Source organism: Aegilops tauschii, unplaced genomic scaffold (genome assembly GCF_002575655.3).
Source record: "Aegilops tauschii subsp. strangulata cultivar AL8/78 unplaced genomic scaffold, Aet v6.0 Super-Scaffold_267, whole genome shotgun sequence".
Lineage (NCBI taxonomy): Eukaryota > Viridiplantae > Streptophyta > Magnoliopsida > Poales > Poaceae > Aegilops > Aegilops tauschii.
This window is the reverse complement of record NW_027332465.1, coordinates 650,446-672,315: the sequence shown is the minus strand read 5'-3', so window position 1 is coordinate 672,315 and position 21,870 is coordinate 650,446. Positions and strand designations below refer to the sequence as shown.

Below are 21,870 nucleotides of genomic sequence, written 5' to 3'. Positions count from 1 at the left end.
CATTACTAAACTTCACACATACATCGTATGGGAATGCAAAAACTTAAATATCTAGGAAGGCCTATAATTTGACTTTACCGTGGGAAGATCAAATTATTTTCTTGATGTTGATTTGCTCAGCAGGTACTCCACAGGAACTCAGAACCTTCAAAAATTTGTGAACAAACTTATCTTTTGTTCGACATTTGATCTCGACAACCCTGAATTGCTTTGATGCCAAAAATGGTTCCGCCGAATCGTAGCATCCCTCTGTTTCTTCAACGTGTCGATATGGCTATGTAGTTTACCAAATAAATGAACTATGCAATTGTAACTTTAACAGCACAAAATATTTTATAATTGCAAAACATACCAAATATACCTTAAATAGATGGATGTTGAGCTTCTCAAGATTTGGTGACCAACGTAGAAAGTAAAGTAGTGGTCCAAAATCAGGTTCCACACACCATTCATTGAGTGACAAGATTTTGAGCTTGCTAAATGTGGTGCACCGTTTTAAAGCTGTCCTGAAAGCAAACTGGGCAAGCACAAGTGCACAACACATATGGGATGAGCATGTCAAATGAGACTAGCTAGAATTTAAGTGGATAAAAACATATATGTATACCGCTTGAGGCCCGGCCATGAGGTCTAGATTAGAGGAATGTGAGAGGCATCCAAGAAGCAATGAGCAACCCATGTCGTCCTTGTTGCAACTGCGGTCAAGCTTGATAGATGTTGTTAGCAACGACGGCATCATGCTCTCAAACGCAGGAACCAAGCCACAGTCCTCGGTCAGCTCCAGGTCCAGGTGCACGAGGGTTGGGATAGAAATGAGGGCACGTGCCCGGACAAAGTGATCAAAATCACAGCGTGTAATGCTCAGACATCGCACAGATTGCGACGATATATTCATGGAACGGTCGCCTCCCAAGAATAGGATGGAGCAGCGGTTCATCTTTAGAGTCTCCAGGTTTGGGCAGCTCGAGAAATCTAGAGGGTGGGAGCATTCGCTCGAAAGCACCACCCCGTCGAGTTCCAAAGTGGTAAGATGCCCGGACAAGATGGGAACGTCAAGCATAACACTCCGTATTTTATAATCGTAGTATCCGGCGTCAAGATCATTGGGGTCATGGTCACTGATCCGAAGCAGACGCGCATGGCATGACAAGGTGTACCTGACCCACAGATCGATGTACTGGGAGTGCTCGAGGCGATCTCCGTTGCTGTCGTAGTACCCACCGCCGTCGTATTCCTTATAGACGGCGATCTCGCGCTCGCGGAGGGGCGTCCGGTCGCGGAGGACGATGAGGTGGTTCACGAAGCCGTTGACGTGGCGGGCGCTCCTGAAGGCGTCGACGTCGGTGACCCGCAGGGCCGGGGCGGACTTCCACAGGTGGCGCCAGAGGCGGGCGAGCACGCAGGTGCGCACGGCGTCGCGCGACGGCAGGAACGACAGCGCATGCTGGAGGATCTCGTCCGGGAGCGCGCCTAGGCGGTCTACTCCGCCGTCACCGGTGGCCGCAGCCTTTCCGGCGATCCTCCGACGCATCCCGTCCAACAGGTGACGACGGCGCCCACAACTGCCGAATCAGCCGCCGCACAAGATGAAGGAGCACAGAGTTGCCTGGGGTTTTAACGCCCCAAGTGGGCTGTGGGCCGTTGTTGTCACTTGTGAGGCCATGGCCTGGTCTACGAATCCATACAAACTTTGGCCCGTGGACAAATAAAATACCATGTTTAATGTTCAAAAATGTCTCAAAAAAATTTGCTTAATGCTCGAAAATAATAATAATAAAAGTACGATGTATAGTTGGACACCCCTTAAAAATGCTACGATATACACATGAAAATGTCACCCCTTTTTTTACGTCATGTGTCCTTAGAGTAAAGTTGATTTTTTTTTTGCGAGATCAATAGATGTTTATTCCATCAAGGTAGAGTTACAATTCTTTGGCAAGAGTTCCTCAACGCAAGGAGGTCTTCTGCCGAGCCACATAGCCGTAGCCTGCTCAGAGCGACTATACATCATTGGGTTGGGCTATGTCACCCCTTTTTTTACGTCATGCGTCCTTAGAGTGAAGTTGATTATCTAAGCCGACTACTTTTTTTTTAGCCAACTTCTAAGCCGACTACTAAGTGTTGGCCGGCTTATGCACGGATCGGGTCCACCGCACGACGGCCATCCAATTTGGGCTGCATCTTCCAGCCGACCTGTTTTTACAACAAAGACATGTTGCGCTAAAAAATATGCACATGAACAATGTTGCACTCGAAGGTTTGCAAGACGAGTGTTTTCAACATGAGCCATTTTGAGCTAAGAGGTTTGCAAGCAGACTTTTGCAAGACGAGCGATGCTGTCACCGCAACATACCCTCATTATTCGATCTTCCTCCTCAACATCATTTTCGCAGCATGATGGTGCCCCTCCACAACATTAACTCACAGCACATGAGACATTGTGGCAGTTCGTAACATAGGGGATGTTGTGGCGGGGCCTTGCGGTAGGCCACCGGTGGTTGATATTGTGCAGCTTGTTCTCTGGTGGCCAACACTTGCAGAATTCGGCAATTGCCTCCACCGCAAAACGTGGCCAAGCTTGCAGCACTAGCTTGTTCTCCCCTTGGCAGCACAGGCGGTGTTGTAGCGCCATCATCTCCAACTCGGAGCAACACGCCTTGAGGGTGAGAGACGCGCTTGGGATGAGGAACGAGCGATTGAGGCTGGATAATAGAATAAGAGGCGCTGTTGATGACTTCGTTAATCACAAGATGATATTTATATGTCGGCTCAGTCTCTCTAAGTATACGTGTGTGTGCATAGAAATGAGTATCCGCTGCTCATAAGGATAGAGTGCAGGAAGGAGACCGCACACCCACCGGACCCATGCCTCCGCTTGCTCGCTCGCTCGCTTCTGTTTGAGACAGATGACGGGATTTTTCTTTTCGCGGGGCCGGAGACCAGACAGAGAGACGATGCAGACGGGCTCCACGCAGCAAGCTTTGCTGTGCTCCACGTACGTCGACGACGAATCTCATTTTTAAAACGGAGAAGAGACGGTGGAACAGCAGATAATGTTTTCTAACAAGCGTCAGTCAGGAACTCAGGATCGTATCTCTTCCAGAATCCATTTTAATTCACAGATTCTGGACCCATCTTCTGGAACAGGAAGGATCGTTATCCACGCACGCAACAGAAAAATGTGGGGACGTTTTCGTGTCTAAAACAGCGTAGCTTTGGTAGCTGGACGTGGACGTCCGTGCACCTACCAGATTGGATCGCCGCCCGTACCGTGCTGTCACCGTCGGTCGACGCTGTGACTGTGATCCCCTCTCGAGTCTGCAGAAATAACAAAAGAAACGCTAAGATGCAGAAATAACATTGTATACCTACATGTCTTGTAATATTTTCGTAGCAACACGCAGGGAATCATCTAGTTTCTTCAGTTTGAGAGTGACAACAGACAGAAGAAGAAGAGACGCAGGCGGGATAGCAGGTTGATCGGGACAGGAGTTAGGATCATATCTCTTTCGCCTCAATTTTTACACGAACATGAAGGCAACATAATGTGTTGGGACGTTTTCGTGTCTAGCAATAGCTTCAGCCGTTACATCCCACTGCACGTGCGTGCACGTCCGCGGACCTATTTAGATCGCTCTTCAGCCGTTACATCCCACTGCACGTGCGTGCACGTCCGCGGACCTATTAGATCGCTGCCCATATCATGGGGAAAAGTCCATTTTAAACCCTAAACTCGTAGAGGTTTGGCGAAATGAACCCTCAAATTGAAATCCCGGTCGATTGCACTCTGAACTATGCAATCCCGGTCTAAATCGAACCTTGGCAGGGATTTGTCTGGCTCGCGGGCCAAGCAGCAGCGATGTTGACCACAGAGCGCACTGGGCCGGCCCATCATACTCTTTTTTCTTTACGTTTTTCTGCAAAACGTTTCAAAAAACGCGCGCCACGACGATTCGAACCCAGCACCTCACAGGCAATGTACGAGCGCGCTAACCATCCAGGAAAACATCCGCTTCGTGATAGTTTATTCTTTCATTCTATTTTTAATAACGATCATTTTTTTATGCTAGATTCCAGCTTGTTTGCTTTTTTGTGCCGTTTTTCTTCTTTTTTCAATTTCGTGAACTTTTCTCGAGTTTATGAATTTTTTCGTTTCTGTGAACTTTTTTCTGAATCTTTTGAATTCATGAAATTTTTCAAATTCAATGAACTTGTTTTCAAAATAATGAAAATTTTCTAAATTTGATGAACTTTTCAAGTTGACTAACTTTTCAATGAATTTGTATTTTTTTTGCCTGTTAAAATGTCTTTTTTCTGTTACACTGCTAAAAAAAGGTGTGCACATAAGGTGTTTTGAACTTGCAACCTCCCCTTTTTGGTGCAAAAACTGTCCTTACCGACCACGCCACCTCACCTCTTGTGAATAATTTATTCCAATTTCTTAGCTTTTTTTCGTTTTTATCTAATGCGTGAAACTTTTTACAGAACTCGTGGACTTTTTTTGAATCCGTGGACTTTTTTCAAATCCACGAACTCTTTTCATTTTTACAACTTCTTTCAAAATTCCGAGAACTTTTCTTTTGAAAATTTGTGAACTTCTTTTGAAAACATTTGAATTTATTTATAAATCCGTGAAATTTTTATTAAAAAATTGCGGCCTTTTTTCCTTTTGAAAAATTGGTTCACGAGGTTTTTTTTTCGTTTGGTATTCCCTACTAAGATGTCCACGAATTTAGCAAAAAATTAAAAACGAAAAATATAAATAAAAAGAACAGAAAAAGAAAGAAGAAAAAGAAGAAACAGGGATAATGTGAACAATGATGTGCTGTCCAGGTTTTTTACTTCCGTCGACTAACAGCAGCAGGTCACGGGTTCTAGTCACCCTACTTGCTCTTTTTTTGCAGTTTTAAAGAATAAAAAAACTGCACGTTTTAAAAGAAGGAAAAAGAAAACTAAAGCGGGCCGGCCCAATGGGGAACAGTGCGGCGAAATGGCACCAATCCCGGCCATCCTGTGACACGTCGTTGATCCTGGTTTGCCAAACCATTCCAGGGTTCAGTTTAGACCGGGATTGCATAGTTCAGGGTGCAATCGACCGGGATTTCGACTTGAGGGTTTGTTTCGTCGAACCTCTACGAATTCAGGGTTTAAAATGGACTTTTTCCCATATCGTGGCTGTTCCCGTCGGGTGACGCTGGCCCGATCTCCTCCCCGCGCTCCGAGTCGCCGGGGCAGCTAACCACTCGCCGTCACGCAAGTAAAGAGGCAACAGAGGCTGACCAGCATTCATCCAACTCCCTCCCTATAGCTAGCTGCCAGCAGCAGCTCGCCCACCACGTTCTCCATCCCAGTGCGCGTCGTCCTTGCCAGCCAGGCTGAGTAGCTCCTCATACAGTAGACATCTCAATCCACCATTTCTGGTTAGCTCGCTCGCTCGCTCACCGAGGTGGACCGAGCGGCGGCGACTGGCCAAGTGGCGATCGATGGGGTCGACGAGGCTGGAGAAGGTGGTGTTCGCGCTGAACGGGGGGCGGTACGAGGTGGCCGGCGCCGACGTGCACCCCGGGACCACGCTGCTCGAGTTCATCCGGACCCGGACGCCCTTCACCGGCACCAAGCTCGGCTGCGGCGAAGGTACGTATGCTCATCATACCATAGTACGCATGCAGTGCATTCCCCGGCTCGTGATCCGCCATTCTCTTGCTGGCTTCCTCTAGCTAGGAACCTACGTGAAGAAGATTCTTTCTTTTCTCTCTTGAGAGCAACATCGCTTGAGTGTATGCTTTCAAAAAAAAATCGCTTGAGTGTAGTATACGTACTGCCAATCATGAGTGCACAATTCAGAGCTTCCACTTGAGCTCAAACCCTTTGTCCTGGTTCCGATTCCGAGGGTGTAATAACTACTCCCTATGTAAAGAAAAATCTTATATTTCTTTACGAAGGGAGTACTAATTTTCTCTCCAATTTCACCCTACGGCCAAGAACTACCAGATTTTCTTTCTTGCGTTTGCGCGACCTTTGAAATGAAATTCAGGTGAGGCATGAGGGCTCTCTTCCCCCGTTGAAAGTTTCAAAAAAGGAAAGCGAGTACACACTAGAATTATGCCTTGTGTGACTTCGACATGCGTTGTAGTCCGAGAGGAGTACATCATCATTTTGATGATCCAAAGACGTACGTCTATTTAATGTTTATTATGTTTACGAGCACTAGAGTACAAGGAAATTGGTGTTTTAGTTTGTTGGAGACCGGCCGATCTGACACTAAGATCATTATGTTGACGACGATGTTTCATGTCTATATCAGCATGATCGTGCAACATAATTCCTTTAAAAAACTTAGTAGGTCTTACTGATGTAACACATATCACATTCAGATGCGAGGTACGCAAAGGTTTGATTGAGTTGTAGTTGCTCGTAGCCCAAACTTTATTTAGGTCTAAGGAAAAGACTAGGGACTGATTTTTGTCGTGCCGTTCACCACATCGCGTGCATGACATGTTCGTTCCTCTGGGAGCTCATCTAGGATTTGCAACATGGCCCATGTTACAAAGGACGGGGGCAACCACGTGTGTGACAGGTGTGTCTGTGCGGCCTATGTGGAGGGCGAGGGTAACGAGGGGCGTGACGCACGTGTGAGAGCTCAACCTCGGATTGTAGGGAATGTACTACACAATCAAAAAAAAATATGCTATATGATCACGTCTAGAACCACTATGAATATGAAGGATAGATCTAATCTCATCGACAAGAACGCATAGGGGAGGAAGAAGTTGTTAGTGACGATCCAACGATTCCGGCCTACAGCTAGGTTATACCTTCAGCCGCGATAATTACTTCACCGATTGAGAGTCAAAGTTGACCTCCTATGGTATCTATTAGAACGGAGAGAGGGATTGATGTAATGTTCGTTGTATTACTTGAGCCTCATGGGCATATATATAGGAGTACATGATTATCTTGGAGTACAAGTCAAGGTAGAATAATATCCTACGCTATCCTAGCTAGCTTTCCTAATAATCACAATACTCAACATCCCCCCGTAGTCACAACGGTAGCGACGCAGACGATGAGACTGGAGAATAATCCGAAGGAAAGCCGACGGACCCCCCCCCCCCCCCCCACCTAGTCGTAACGGTCGATGCATCGCGGAGTCGTGGCTGGAGTGGAAACGGACGAGGTTGCTCAAGCAAGGCGGTAACCCTTTGTGCCGTTTGTCGAGGTAGCCGAGAGCGTAGGTGGTGTAGCCGTAGTCGAGGTAGCCGTGCGAAGAACGCCGTGGTCGGTGTCGAGTCAGGGGTCGCCGGTGTCGAGGTAGTCGCCGTGGAGCCGCGGAAGAAGAGCAGCGGCGGCGGCTAGAGAAGGAGCGCGGTGGCGGTGCTCGAAGTAGGCGATAATGAACCCGACAGCGTGACGAAGACCGGCGCGGACGGCGACGTTCCCGCACCACGGGAGGCGGCGGGGCGCATATCATCTGGAAGTCAACGCGCGTGGACGGCGGTGGACCACGGGCCGCAGCGTTAAGGCCCGAAGGGGCGACGCAACGGCGGCGGGCAGGTCGGGGCGACGGCAGGGAAGACCTCAGGGCGGTTGCAGGGATCGCGTGCCACGCTCGCTACAGCCCGACGGGGCGATGCAGCGGCAGCGCGAGGGTCAGTGCAGCCTCGGGGACGGCCTGGAGCGGACGGCCTCGGTGCCGCGGCACTACGGCCCGAAGGGGCGACGTAGCGGCAGCGCGCGATGTGGTGCAACCACGGGAACGGCCTCAAGGCGGCGACGGGGAACACGTGCCGCGGCACTACGGCCCGAAGGGGCGACGCAGCGGCGGCGCAGATCGGTGCAGCCACGAGGAGAACCACGGGGCGGCGGCGCTGCGGCCCGACAGGGCGACGCAGCGGCAGCCTGTTGCTCGATCGGCGGAGGGGCGCGCTGAACTCGGGGACAGGGCGGTGATGGCCGGCGTAGATCGACGACGGCCGTGAGGGGCCGACTATCGCGCGAGGTCGTCGGGTCGGGACGACGGGCGGGCAGATGCGCGGACGGCGGCCGTTAGGGGCCGCCTGTCGCGCGAGGCCGCTGGGTCGGTGAAGAGGCCGGTCGGTCGCGCCGATGTCGGAGTAGAGGCGCACAGGGGTCGACGGCGGCGGCGGGCGACGCAAACCGATCAAGTACAGATCGGAAAACCAAAAAGAAAAACGCCGATCAAAACGGCCGGCGAGAGAGCGAAAAAACCCTGAGCAAGGGCTCGGAAAAAAGACTCTCTAGCGCAGCCGGTCAACACGACCGGCGGACGAACCCTAGGTACAGGCGGCGGCCCCCGACGGCGGTCATGGAGGCCGACCGCCCCGGAGGCGGCATGCGGGTGCGAAAGCGGCTAGGGTTTAGAACCCGGAAACTGATACCATGTTAGAAGAGAGAGAGGGATTGGTATAATGTTCGTTGTATTGCTTAAGCCTCATGGTCATATATATATAGGAGTACATGATTATTTTAGAGTACAAGTCAAGATAGAATAGTATCCTAGGCTATCCTAGCTTTCGTAATAATTACAATACTCTCAACAGTATCCACGCGTATCAAGGTTGATCCGAAATAGACGACGCGACAAATTTTCTTTTCCCGGGCAGACACAGAAAGAGACTATGCAGACTCCACGTCGCAAGCTTTGCTTGCTCCACGTCGATGAAGAATCTCTTTTTCTAAATGGAGAGAGGATCAGAGGAAGAGACGACGGTGGAATATCAGATAACGTTTTTTTTTCTAAGGACACCAGATAACCTTTTCTAGTGGAACTCAAGATCGTATCTCTTGCCGCTTCCATTTTGAGGGTCAACCGAGGAAGGATTCTCCACCGATTTTCTTTTGTTTGCTGCTGCCCACACAACTCGATCAAGGAAGGATCGTTATCCACGCAGCAGAAAAAATGTGTCCGAACAGCACTGCTTCGGCACCGCTCGCACTGCACGGTGCACCTACCTACCGGATCACCGCCATGCCGCGCTGTCCGTCCCCGTCGGTGACGCTGGAGGCCACGCGGAGGGGTGCAGCCAGCATTCAACTCACTCGCTATAGCGTAGCAGCAGCTCGCCCACCACGTTCTCCATCACACACACTGACGCATCGCCGTTGACGTCCTAGCCTGCCAGGCAGAGTAGCTACTGCTACTCATACATCTATCAGCCCTTTCTAGCCACTCGACCAAGCGGTGGCGAAGCGGCGATGGGACCTGTGAGGCTGGAGAGGGTGGTGTTCGCGCTCAACGGGCGGCGGCACGAGATGGCCGGCGGCGACGTGCACCCCAGCACCACGCTGCTCGAGTTCATCCGGACCCGGACGCCCTTCACCGGCACCAAGCTCGGCTGCGGCGAAGGTGCGTACAGTTACGGGGTCACAGCACGCATGCTGGATGCTAGCTTAGAGCAACTTCAAACGGGGCGCCCCATTTCGTCCGCGGCTCGCTCTTGATCCGCCATTCTCTTGCTAGCTCTAGGAGCGTACGAACGCTGCCAATTGCACCCCGCAAAGCAGACCGACATCGCTCAAGCGTTGTACTGTCGGTCGTCGAGTACACACTTGAATTATGCCTTGTGTGATTTTGCGCCGACATGCATGCATGTGGTGTGGTCCGAGCGTACATCATAAAATTTGGAGCACGTTATCTGCTTTATAGTCCCGCCGTTCTAAAATAAGTGTTGTAGATTTAGTAGTACAAAGTTGGAACGGAGGCAGTATTTCGTTACGAGTGCGATCACTGTCGCCGTGAACTCCGTTACAAGGAAATTGATGTTTCGGTCTCTTGGAGATTGGCCGATAGTCTGATACCATGATCTTTATGTCGGCGAAGATGTTTTCATGTCTATTTCGACATGATCGTTCAACATAATTCAATTTCGGGTGAAATATGTTGGGCTAATTAAAGTGATCGCAACTTTTAGTACGTGGGTACTGATTGTAACACATATCACGTCCAGATTCGAGGTACGGAATATGGTTAGCTGAGTAAACTTTAGTTACGTATCTAATGATCTTTTATTCTGTGGTCCATGAAATGGCACACTAAGCTTGAGAAACAAATAGTCGAAACACTATTCAAAATTTAACTCTATGCATCTACTCTCATAATGTCACATACAAACGATTGGTGTCGGTGCTTCAGTACATCCAGCTGTGGTGTGCTAGGGTGTCGATCTAAGGTGCAAGGAAATATTAGTTAAAAAAATTGCAAATTTGTAATTGTTCATGGTTTCACTTTCACCATAGATGCAAGTGATTCATCTAATGATGTGCCTTTTTTTAAAGGGATGTAAATGCTCTGTCCGGTCTCACCGAATAAGAAGAGTTTACAAATATTACAGATTAGCCATGATGTACCTTACGTACCTTGATTGCAAACATGAAAAGGAATACCAACGCAAGTCGAACTACCGGTCATCAATAGCTAAGCAGGTCGATCGGTGGTTATGATCACATTTGCTGTGACAGACTGACAGTGATCTACTGATCTTCCTTGGCGTTTCCATTTTGGCTATCAGCTCACGTTCCTGCTTTCTCATCCGTCCTTGTCACAGAGTCATAACCAACACTGTTTCGTTTTATGCGAATACGCATTTGTTGTCAACCCTCCACAGTTGGATAGTTATTAGGTGGTTGATTGTTGGAAAGATGGCACGTCCCTTTCTCGTGGCATGCACGGATGATAATATACATTATATATAGACAACATGTACAACAATAACATCACCATCTGTAAGTTTTTGTGTAGAAATCCTACGGATGCTTTGCAGATTTGAAGTCCTCTTCCTCTCATTCTCTCGTTTCCCGCCTTTCTGTCACATCACCAAAATTCCTATGCGGCAGTGCTTACGTATGGCTGACTGAGCACTTTCGTAAAATGCCGTTAAACTATAACTATTTGATACCCTGCAAGGTTTGGACGAACAGCGGGAAGAGCTTTGCTCCTACGAAGGGAAGGCTTACGTATTTAGTTGGCATGTTTTTGTTGGTTTTAACTGGGGGCATGTGCCCACCCTGAAATTCGGAAGGGGGGGGGGGGGGGGGGGGGGCAGTTTAGTTAGTGGAGAAAGTTAATTACGTACAAAGCTTTCGTAGGTGTAGCATTTTTGCAGTGCGAGTAGGCGGAAAGGAGGAACCAGAAACGATTTCAGATTAGGCCAGATTGAGGGAGGGACCTCCTATTTCGCACATAGTGCGCCGCTCGTCCCCCAAACGGATTTTGGGGCCGACCCATGGGTGGGATGGGGCGCCCCTGTTTTTCCTTATCATTTCCTTTTGTTTCTTCATTTCTTTTCGTTTCTTTTTTTTCTTCTCTAGAAAAATTGGGGTTCCAAAAACTGTTCCCATATTTGAAAAAGTTGTAAACTTCAAAAATCCCTCCTAATTTATGAAAAGTCAATAATTTAAGAAACGTTTCAAAATTCAAAAAATGTTCCTTCTTCTAAAAAAACACAAATTTGATTTTTTTATGGATTTAATCAAATTTTGATAAAATATTTGCAATTCATAAAAAAATCATGGACTTAAAAAATGTTCACCAATTCAAAAAATGATTGCGAAATATTAGAAATTTCACTTGTTCAAAAATTTCAAAAAAATCTCATCAATTCAGCAAATGTAAAGAAATTCAAGACAACCATGAAATTAAATTTTTGCTTTAATATTTTGAAAATGTTTACTAATTTCAAAAAAATTCTTAAATTAATAAAATATTCTCGAATTTGAAAATGTTCACGTAGTTCAAAAAACTATCATGAATTTGAAAATTGTTTGTGATTTAAAAAATTGTGCATGATTTTCAGTGAAGCTCGTGAATTTTAAAAGGTATTTGCTGATTTGAAAAAACTTCACGAATTTGAAATTTTAATGATTTTGATCAGAAGTTTGAGGATTTGTAAAAAGGAAAAGAAAAAAGAAGAAGAAAAGGAAAAAATGAAAAAAGAAAGAAAAAACCGAGAACAAACTGGTTGAGTTAAGGTTCTAGGAACTTCCCAAAATCGATGGAAAGAAAAACTAGAATGGGCTAACCTGTAGACATGACGGGGTGCACGCGAGGGGGGGGGGGGGGGGGGGTACACGTAGGTCGCTATCTAGCAACCTATGTGTGAAATAGGGTCACCTCCATGCAGAGATGTCATCGAATCAGTGGCCGAGCTTGAAGCCCAACGTTAGGCGGGTTGAGCGGGTCAAACAAAAGGGGAATAGCCTGTGGGTTGTTGGTCAAAGGCTCAAGAGTAAATGTATAGCTAAAAAAAATCTAAGTGATAGGAGGAACATGATATGGACTGGCCCCAATGTAGCTCCGCCACTTCCTGGTATAGGAGCCCGCCAAGCTAGAACTTGTTATGGTCGACATTCATCTTCCTTCCTACCTACCTAGTATGATACGGCTTGGAGCACCAGCCACATCGAGTGGGACCATGCATTTTTGCACCTCGCTCGCTCCACCTGGACAATATATTCCCAATCTAGCGCGAGTCAACTTCTTCCACTCCACCAATTCATTAGCTCGATAAGCCTGCTAGAACTTATGGCAACCACGCAATTGAGACTGAGCTCCTTCTCGCCCGACTTGCTTTTGCTAGCGCCATTGGTAACTGCCCCTCCTCCTCATAGGCTCAAAACACATAAAAGGTCTGTAATTGAAGTTCTAGTTTTGTCCTAATTTAAACTTGTCTACGTTTGACCAACTCAATAGAAAAATATGGCAAGATCTACAACACCAAATACACGTAGTACAAAAACAATCTCATGAGACTAATTTGGTGCTCTGGATGTTAATATATTTTCCTATAGACTTGGTCAAATTTAAATAAGTTTGACTTAGGACAAAGCCAAAACTTTAATTATTTTGAAACAGGGGTAGTATCTCTTAAGCTAAGGATCCAATTAAATCACATAAGTGGCGGGTAGCACTTGACATGATAGCATTTCGATCAACAAAGATGTAGGGAAAGCTATTCGAAATTCGGCTTGATTTTGTACATTTTTTTTTGTGGATTACACCAGCCCGATGAAATATGTTTTTTTTAAGATCACGGGATCCCTGGTTTAGACACAAATATCATTATTACAATCTCTGCGGATGCTAATGCAATGATGCAAAAGTTTATGAAAAGAGTAAAATACACGGAATGCGTAAATTTGTTAGTGATGTTTTTTTTTTGAAAACATAATTTGTTAGTGATGTTACGTTAAAAACAGACCCAACAACCATAGAGATATTTGACAAAATCGCAGTAATCTTGCAAAAGAGCCCCTCATACCTCTGAGAGTACACACGGTACCAAAAAAACTTCAAATCGGCCCTCCAATCCCTAGTTCTGCTTTGCCGCCGCACGTCTTCCCCAATTCCGGCGGCATCTCCGTCGAGCCACCGTGTCGCCCCTTTCCGTCTCCCATCGCGTCCCCGCCCCCCTCGCTCTCCAATCTCTTACCATTTCTTTGCCCCGCCTCTCCGTCGCCGACCCAAGCCATGGCCGGAGGCGATCCAGAGGGTGAAGCGAGAGGACGCGGCCTCACATGCCGCTGGCGCACCACAGGTCCTGCGCGACAAGGGCGGTGAGGGTCTCTGCACCTCTGGATTTTTCTGGATGATTTCCACGTATGCTTTGCTATGCATCAATAGGTTTCACTTCTGAAATTGACCGGTTTCCAAGCTGACGTACTAAATTGAACACCCCTGGCAAGTTCATGTACTAATAGTGTGTTTACTCCTATGCAAATATTTTATATAATCTGGTAGTACAAGGTTCATACCGCCCATAGGTTGTGGATCGGCATTCATCGTGTATACGTTTCCATCCGGATGATTCACTGTTGTCATTGTTTTTGTTTACCTGGGCGTTCAGATTGTGGAAGAAGAATCCAAACCAAATTGGGATAAATTAGTAGCAGTAAATTTGGTTATATTTCTTCAGTTTCCACATAAGGCCTGGTTCTTTCGGTTCGGCCAGTTCCTCCAGATCAATGTTATGTTTATTTTGTCCCGATAAGAGGTGGATATAGCATCCCATGAATAACTGTACCATTGTGCTCTATCGCAGGTGGGTGTGGAGCTTGTGTAGTCCTTATAGCAACTTACAATCCAACAAAAGATGAGGTCACTGAATTCTCTGCGAGTTCATGCCTGACTCTGCTCTACAACATAAATCTCTGCTCAGTCATCACCACCGAAGGCCTGGGAAATACCAAAGATGGCTTCCATTCCATCCAGAAGAGGATGTCTGGATTCCATGCTTCCCAGTGTGGCTTCTGCACTCCTGGCATGTGCATGTCTATTTTCACCTCTCTTGCCAATGCCGACAAATCCAAGAAGCCTCAACCACAAAAAGGGTTCTCAAAGTTGACGGTGTCCGAAGCAGAAAAGGCTTTCTCAGGCAACATGTGTAGATGTACTGGTTACCGTCCAATCGTTGATGCATGCAAAAGTTTTGCTTCAGATGTTGACCTGGAGGATTTGGGCCTCAATGTATTCTGGAAGAAAGGTGATAAGCATGCCGACGTTAGCAAGTTGCCAGATTACACTCTTGGCGGCGGAGTCTGCACTTTCCCGGACTTCCTGAAATCCGAGATAAAATCTTCGCTTCATCATCTAAATGATGATTCGGATGTTACGGTCTCCAGGGAGGGTTGGTATCATCCTAAAAGCATCGAGCAATATTATGATTTGCTCAACTCTGGCTTGTTCAGTGACTGCACAGTTAAAGTGGTTGTCGCGAACACAAGTTCTGGTGTAAAGGGATACAAGGATCAGGATCTATATAACAAGTATATTGACATCGGTGACATTCCAGAGCTTTCAGCTATTTGTAAGAAAGACGGTGGCATTGAAATTGGAGCAGCTACACCAATTTCTAAGACCATCGAGATACTTGAGCAAGAAGCCGGGTCTAAATCATCTCCAAATGGAAGTGTAGTTTTCAGAAAACTCGCCGAGCACATGAGCAAGGTGGCCACACCGTTTGTCCGTAACACAGCAAGCATTGGTGGGAACATAATTCTAGCACAGAAATACCCTTTTCCCTCGGACATCGTGACCATACTTCTCGGTGCTGCTTCAACTGTTCGTCTTCAGGTTTATTCAGAAACACTAGAGGTTACTTTGGAAGAGTTTCTGGAGCAGCCTCCTAGTGATCCCAGTACATTGCTCCTGAGCATATTTATTCCACATTGGGCTTCAGATTCTCAGAAAGAAAGTAAGGTGATCTTCGAAACTTACCGAGCAGCGCCGCGCCCTCTTGGCAATGCGGTTTCATATATTAACTCTGCTATGCTGGGCCATGTCTCCCAGAAATCATGTGGTGATCTTGTGCTGAGTAACCTACACATGGCCTTTGGTGCCTATGGGACGGAACATGCTATTAGAGCAACAAAAGTTGAACAACACCTGAATGGAGAAGTGCTCACTCCATCTGTTGTGCTTGATGCAGTTCGGTTACTTAGAGAAACAATTGTACCAATGGAAGGAACATCACATGCTGAATACAGAATCAGTGTGGCTGTTGCATTTCTCTTCAGTTTCCTGTCTCCATTTGCTAAAGGAATCAAAGGGCCTGGAAAAACTGCAAGCATTGGTTATGCTAGTTCTTCAGATACAGATGATCCCTGTAACCTTCCATTGTCTTCACGTCGAGACACAGTTTCCAGTGATGATCATAAACCAGTTGGTGAGCCGATTAAAAAGTATGCAGTTGAGCTTCAAGCTTCTGGTATGTGTTTAATAAGCTTACATCATCAAAATTATTAGTGGGCTCTACATATTCTTTTCCTCTCCAAATTATCCTTCCTTTATGATTATGTTTAGGCTGATAGAATTTCTTTTCTGTACTGCAGGGGAGGCAGTATATGTAGATGATATTCCTGCTCCAAAAAATTGCCTCTATGGAGAGTTTATTTACAGCACACAGCCTCTTGCATATGTCAAGAATATCAAATTCAAGCCTTCTTTAGCATCAGAGAAGGTCCTCACAGTTGTTTCCGCGAAGGATATTCCAAGTGGAGGGCAAAATATTGGATCAAGCTTCATGTTTGGGGATGAACCACTTTTTGGTTCTCCAGTTGCTGAGTATGCTGGACAAGCTCTTGGTGTCGTGGTACTTATCTTTCATATTTTTAATGTTTACTCAACAATAAATTCTTGTATAATGAAGTCAATTTATAAATGGGATTCTTCACTATTTCTCTCTGCAAAATAAGTCTATGAATGTAAGGAAGAATTAATTTTTAATTAGGAGGGGCAAATCCGTACAAATTAAAATAATAAACCCTAATATCACACAGTTGTTCATCCAAAAAATATATCTATATATGTATATCATAAATTTCTTTTGTAAAATACCCTAAGAAAACCCGTATTAGATTGGGTTAATTAAAAGCTCATGGAAATTTTCTGCGGTGAGCTTGTATCTCTTTTCTTTCATTAAAACATTGCTTACTAAATGTGAACGCAAGTGGATATGCAAAAAATACACTATATTGATGTCACATTTTATCATAATATGAATGTATTTAATTTAAACACCATGAGTAATATTTTAAAATTAAACTAATTAATAATTAGTGCAAAATTTCCCCTGGTTACAAGTAAGCATTAGCTACCATTTTCTCTAAGAATCAAAAACTTATTACAAAAGTTTGTTATTTTGTACTTCTTCATTACTGATGTCACTAAAATGTGTACTTTACCTCAGATTGCAGAGACTCAGAGATATGCCAACTTGGCAGGCAAACAGGTCGTTGTTGAATATGACACAAAAGATTTGAAGCCACCCATCTTAACTGTAGAACAGGCAGTACAGAACAATAGTTATTTCGAAGTTCCTCCTGGGAAGTATCCAAAACAAGTTGGTGATTTCTCGAAGGGCATGGCAGAAGCTGATCACAAGATCCTCTCAACAGAAGTATGTTAATTCTACACACCGTGAGACCTTTTCATACTGACATCTCACCTGCATTGCTCAAAAGTGAATGGAAGTTTTTATACTTAACAACGCAAACGTTTAAATTTGATTTTCGATGGTCTCTGTTTTCAACATGCATTAATATGTATGACCTCGATGGTCGCAGGTGAAACTTGCCTCTCAGTACTACTTCTACATGGAAACACAAACAGCACTTGCGATTCCAGATGAAGATAACACTATTGTGGTCTACAGTTCATCACAATACCCTGAGCTTGCACAGAGTGTCATAGCAAGGTGCCTAGGCATTCCATTCAGCAATGTGCGTGTCATTACAAGAAGGGTTGGAGGAGGCTTTGGTGGGAAGGCATTCAGATCATACACTGTAAGTAAGATCAAACAATTTTGAACAACAGTCCAACAGAGTGGCAACAAATTCAAAGCTTGTGTGTTACAACTGAATGAATCTAACAGTACTTTTTGGATATTGCATTTTATGAATAATTGCTATTTTGTATGGTAGATTGGAGTTCTAGTGATAGCTTCTAACATAAGTTTGCCCATTTGAGCTTCATTTTACCATTCATTCAGCTTCCAAGAAAGCCGAAACATTGACCATTTCAGCTATTGCTACTCAGTGATCCAACAATATATGCTTTTGCAGGTAGCAACGGCAGCTGCACTTTGTGCCTTCAAGTTACGCCGCCCGGTGCGGATGTATCTCAACCGCAGTACTGACATGATCATGATCGGGGGTCGACACCCCATAAAAGCATATTACACTGTTGGTTTCAAGTCCAATGGAAGAATCACAGCCTTGCACCTGGACATTCTAATCAACGCTGGGATTTCTCCAGATGCGAGCCCCCTAATGCCAGACACTATGATGTCAGGCCTGAAGAAATACAACTGGGGTGCTCTCTCGTTTGACATCAAGGTCTGTAAGACAAACAACACATCCAAGTCAGTAATGCGTGCTCCTGGAGATACGCAAGGCTCTTTTATTGCTGAAGCCATCATCGAGCATGTCGCTTCAGTGCTGAAGCTTGATGCTAATACTGTCAGGCAGAAGAATTTCCACACCTATGACAGTCTTGTGCAGTTCTATCCAGAAAGCGCAGGCGAAGCATCGACGTACACATTGCATTCTATCTTCAATAGATTACTCACGACGTCAAGCTACTTGCATCGAGCTGAATCCATCAAGCATTTTAACAACTGCAACAAGTGGCGGAAGAGGGGTATCTCTTGTGCGCCCCTCATCTTCAAGGTGGCACCAAGGCCAGCTCCTGGAAGAGTTTCTGTGCTCAACGACGGTTCCATTGTGGTTGAGGTTGGAGGTATTGAGGTTGGGCAGGGACTGTGGACCAAAGTACAGCAGATGACGGTTTTCGCGTTGGGACAGTTATGGCCTGATGGATCTGAATACCTTCTTGATAGAGTGCGCCTTCTTCAGGCTGACACGCTGAACTTGATTCAAGGTGGACTCACTGCTGGCAGCACTTCGTCTGAATCTAGCTGTGCAGCAACCCTTGAGGCCTGCAACATGCTGGTTGAGAGATTAAAGCCAGTCATGAAGAAGCTCAAGCAGCAATCCGGTGGCGCTGTTTCATGGGATGCTTTGATTGCTCAGGTTATTTTTTTATTTCCCTCTGGATTTTTATGCTACATAAGAGTAAAATATTTGTGTGTGGAATTTTTTATCTTTATACGTGCTCACACTTTCCCAAATAGGCCATTACGGATAATGTTAATTTGTCCTCAAGTGCATACTGGGTACCTGGCCAAGAATCCAGCACCTATCTGAACTATGGAGCTGCTATAAGTGAGGTACAAAAATGTTCTGCTAAATGTCAATCACACTAGCATAGTTCAATAGTTACTGTATGATATTGTGATACTTTTCTGACTTCATTTTCACTTTTTACTGAAAATTCAGGTGGAGATTGATGTTCTTACAGGAGCTATTACTTTACTACGGAGTGACCTTGTGTATGACTGTGGAAAGAGTTTGAACCCTGCAGTGGACTTGGGCCAGGTTTGAGATATTTTCCACTGCGCTGTGCTCTTCTTTTATCATTTTGTACTCCCTCCGTTCCTAAATGTAAGTCTTTTTAGAGATTCCACTACAAACTACATACGGACGTATATAGACACATTTTAGAGTGTAGATTCACTCATTTTGATCCGTATGTAGTCCATAGTGTAATCTCTAGAAAGACTTATATTTAAGAACGGAGGGAGTAGTGAACATGGATATTATTTGATAATGCCTTACATCGAAACAGAGCGAGTACATTATATTGCAGCCCTGATCAGAGTTTTTCTTCATTATAGTACATGATGGCATCATATATTCATATCTGATCTCTACCATCCATGTTACAGATTGAAGGCTCCTTCATACAAGGAATTGGTTTCTTCATAAACGAAGAACACGAAACAAATGCCGATGGACTGGTTGTGAGTGACAGCACATGGGTCTACAAGATCCCGAGCGTGGACACCATCCCGAAGCAGTTCAACGTCGAGGTGCTCAACACTGGGTACCATAAGAACCGAGTTCTTTCGTCAAAAGGTGTGTAGTAGGACTGTGCTTCCCCTGAACTGAAGCAACATGAATATAGTTTTACTATTTTGCCAACTGAAATTTTTCATTGGTTAAAGTGATTTAACTAGTCTGCCTCTGCCAGCCTCTGGGGAGCCTGCCGTGGTTCTCGCAGCGTCGGTCCATTGCGCGGTGAGAGAGGCCATCCGAGCGGCAAGGAAGGAGTTTGGAAGCTCAGAGCTCACGTTCCAGCTCGACGTCCCTGCACCGATGACCCACGTGAAGGAAATGTGTGGTTTGGACATCGTGGATAAGTACTTGGAAAGCCTATCTGCACATCAGTCTCGAGCTGCGGCATGATACAAGAATGGGGTACTGTCAACCGGAAGGAGCGGTGTGGTTTGTTCGTGTTGCGTGACGTTGAATGGTAAATTGCATACATGTTGTTCGGAATGTTTATAACATTCAGTGTTGTGCTTGCACACTTTTGTAATAATTCTGGGTTGAGACTTGCATTGATAATTCCAGACTGAACCTGAAGGCATACCTGCATTTGAAATGCATGTTTATAAATAGTAATCCATGTTTGCTATTTGCAAGTTGTCTGAAAATGAAACTTGCGTCACTCGAGTTGCGAAGAGAAGAGGATGGCGAGGCACCGTCCGAGGCAGAGCCGGGGCGACGCCGAGCCAGGGAGGACATGGCTAGCTGTCGTGTCGCCGGTGTATGGGGGTCATAGGCGGCGGCTCGGGTCCTGCTCCGCTGCTATGGCCTCCGTGGCGTTGAGGTCGTGGACTTACAGGAGCTACAGGTGATCCGGTTGTTCGATGGCCAGCGCTGCATGCTCTGGCCTTCGGGGCGGCCGGCGGATCCCGAGGGTGCGACAGTAGGCGTCGTCGAAGACGAGCAGAAGTGATCTTGGCCGCGAGGATGCGTCAAAGCTCAAGGCTCAGACGAGCAGAGGTGAGCTTGGGGAAGAAGGTGGCCACGAAGGGACCGTGGAGGTGTCCGCCGAAGCCGGGGACGACGTCGACATCGGCTAGAGTACCTGGCCAAATCGACCGAGGGGAGCTCAGGGACATGGAGGCAGAGGGGAAGCTCGCCGAAGATGCCACGATTGCGTCCAGACAACTTGCATGTTGCCTGCTGGTGCCCTGGGTGTCAATGCCAATCTCGACCTGGAGGGAAACTCTCTGATGAGATGGAAGGTGACCTGATTGGTGGGTCCCATCGGGCCCCATTGCTCAGTGGGGAAAGGAAAAGAGAAAAATATCTTTTGTTGCGAAACAGAGAAAAAAAAAAGAAATAGGTGGGGGAGACCGACTAGACCCGGTTCAGCCCAGTTTGGTTTGGGTTGCCTCCTCCTCTCTCCTATTTCTTGTATTCCTTTCATTCCTTGGATTTTAAAGGGCTAGTTAATCATTTGTTGGTTCAAAACTGTAGGTACATGTTCCAATTATACTATTTTCACACTATTGTGAAAATTTTCAAGATTTTTCAGAAGTATTTGACTATCATTTAATTCAAATTCAGTCCTGCCCTAAATTTGGGTCTGAATTGCATGTAGATGAAATATGATTCCAAAAGTCCTGATAATTTTACTGGAGGTTAAGGGCCACATATTATCCCGATATATCAATTTTCATTAACGGAATCACCACCAAGCAATTAAATTACAGTTCTACCTTTTTGAATCTGAACAATTATCATTTGATTCAAATACCAAAACTAAGACAGAAAATTTGAGATCCATCCTCGGTGTTGGTTGTGACATTTAGGACTCGGGAAAATACCAAGTCATTAGTTGGATGCCATTTTCTTCGCAACATTCACTTATGAGCAGATTTGGGCATATTGCAAAGTTAACCTAAAGGGTTTTTTCACCATGCAACTATATGATAAGTCATGCTATGAGGTGCATTATGATACATGATGATTGCAAACTCTCCTTAAATTCCCGATCAACGGGTTTACAAGATGGTTCATCGCAGTTCCCTCCCCCTCCAACGATGGGCGGAGGGGGGGGCGGGGGGGGGGGGGGGGGGGGGGACCCACGGCCTCACTAGCATTTGACGTTGGGGATTCGGTCGCCTATCTACCATAGCAGAGAGGGGGGCGGAGAGTGCAAAAAGTGACTTTGGCGCACGAGCTCTAGTGAGCCCTATATTTTGAATGGTGCCAAAATGGTATTTTGAAGTTTGGAAAGATGAACAGTGTATAGTAGATAGGCGACATGCTTATCTACTATTTTGAAGTTTGGAAAAATTGTATTTTCGAGACTCCTATAGTCCTTGCCCTAAGGAGGAGGGCGGAGATGCTCTGGGTTTGCTGGGTGAGCCACCGGCTGCACGTTCGGTTGAGACGGGAGTTATAGGGTCGTATGTATGTCTCTCGCCTTGTATTTTTACA

General features: G+C 46.0%; 2 protein-coding genes across 3 annotated transcripts; one reads left to right on the top strand and one right to left on the bottom strand.

Annotated features, from left to right (window-relative positions):
- Positions 1-476: 476 nt before the first annotated feature.
- Positions 477-1,531, bottom strand: LOC141020579 (FBD-associated F-box protein At5g56370-like). The gene is made up of 2 exons (XM_073506075.1): positions 608-1,531; positions 477-506 (listed from the first exon to the last, which is right to left on the bottom strand). Exons 1-2 carry the CDS (start codon positions 1,529-1,531, stop codon positions 477-479), a joined length of 954 nt encoding a protein of 317 aa, XP_073362176.1.
- Positions 1,532-5,275: 3,744 nt separating this feature from the next.
- Positions 5,276-20,053, top strand: LOC109785191 (putative aldehyde oxidase-like protein). Of its 2 annotated transcripts, none has more exons than XM_020343800.4 (10): positions 5,276-5,634; positions 14,058-15,722; positions 15,847-16,106; positions 16,704-16,913; positions 17,080-17,298; positions 17,578-18,546; positions 18,648-18,743; positions 18,853-18,951; positions 19,302-19,491; positions 19,607-20,053. In XM_020343800.4, the coding sequence occupies exons 1-10, from the start codon at positions 5,484-5,486 to the stop codon at positions 19,819-19,821; spliced, it is 4,074 nt and encodes a 1,357-aa protein (XP_020199389.1). In that variant the 5' UTR covers positions 5,276-5,483; the 3' UTR covers positions 19,822-20,053. The 2 variants fall into 2 exon arrangements, with proteins under 2 accessions (XP_020199389.1, XP_020199390.1); XM_020343801.4 differs by lacking the exon at positions 5,276-5,634 and adding an exon at positions 9,079-9,367.
- Positions 20,054-21,870: the final 1,817 nt, after the last annotated feature.

Coding starts and splice junctions, on each gene's coding strand:
- LOC141020579 (XM_073506075.1), bottom strand. CDS start 1,531: ATGCGTCGGAGGATCGCCGGAAAGGCTGCGGCCACCGGTGACGGCGGA. Junction 507..607: donor TCATGGCCGGGCCTCAAGCG/GTATACATATAT, acceptor GTTTGCTTTCAG/GACAGCTTTAAAACGGTGCA.
- LOC109785191 (XM_020343800.4), top strand. CDS start 5,484: ATGGGGTCGACGAGGCTGGAGAAGGTGGTGTTCGCGCTGAACGGGGGG. Junction 16,914..17,079: donor ACAAGATCCTCTCAACAGAA/GTATGTTAATTC, acceptor CGATGGTCGCAG/GTGAAACTTGCCTCTCAGTA. Junction 18,547..18,647: donor GGGATGCTTTGATTGCTCAG/GTTATTTTTTTA, acceptor TTTCCCAAATAG/GCCATTACGGATAATGTTAA.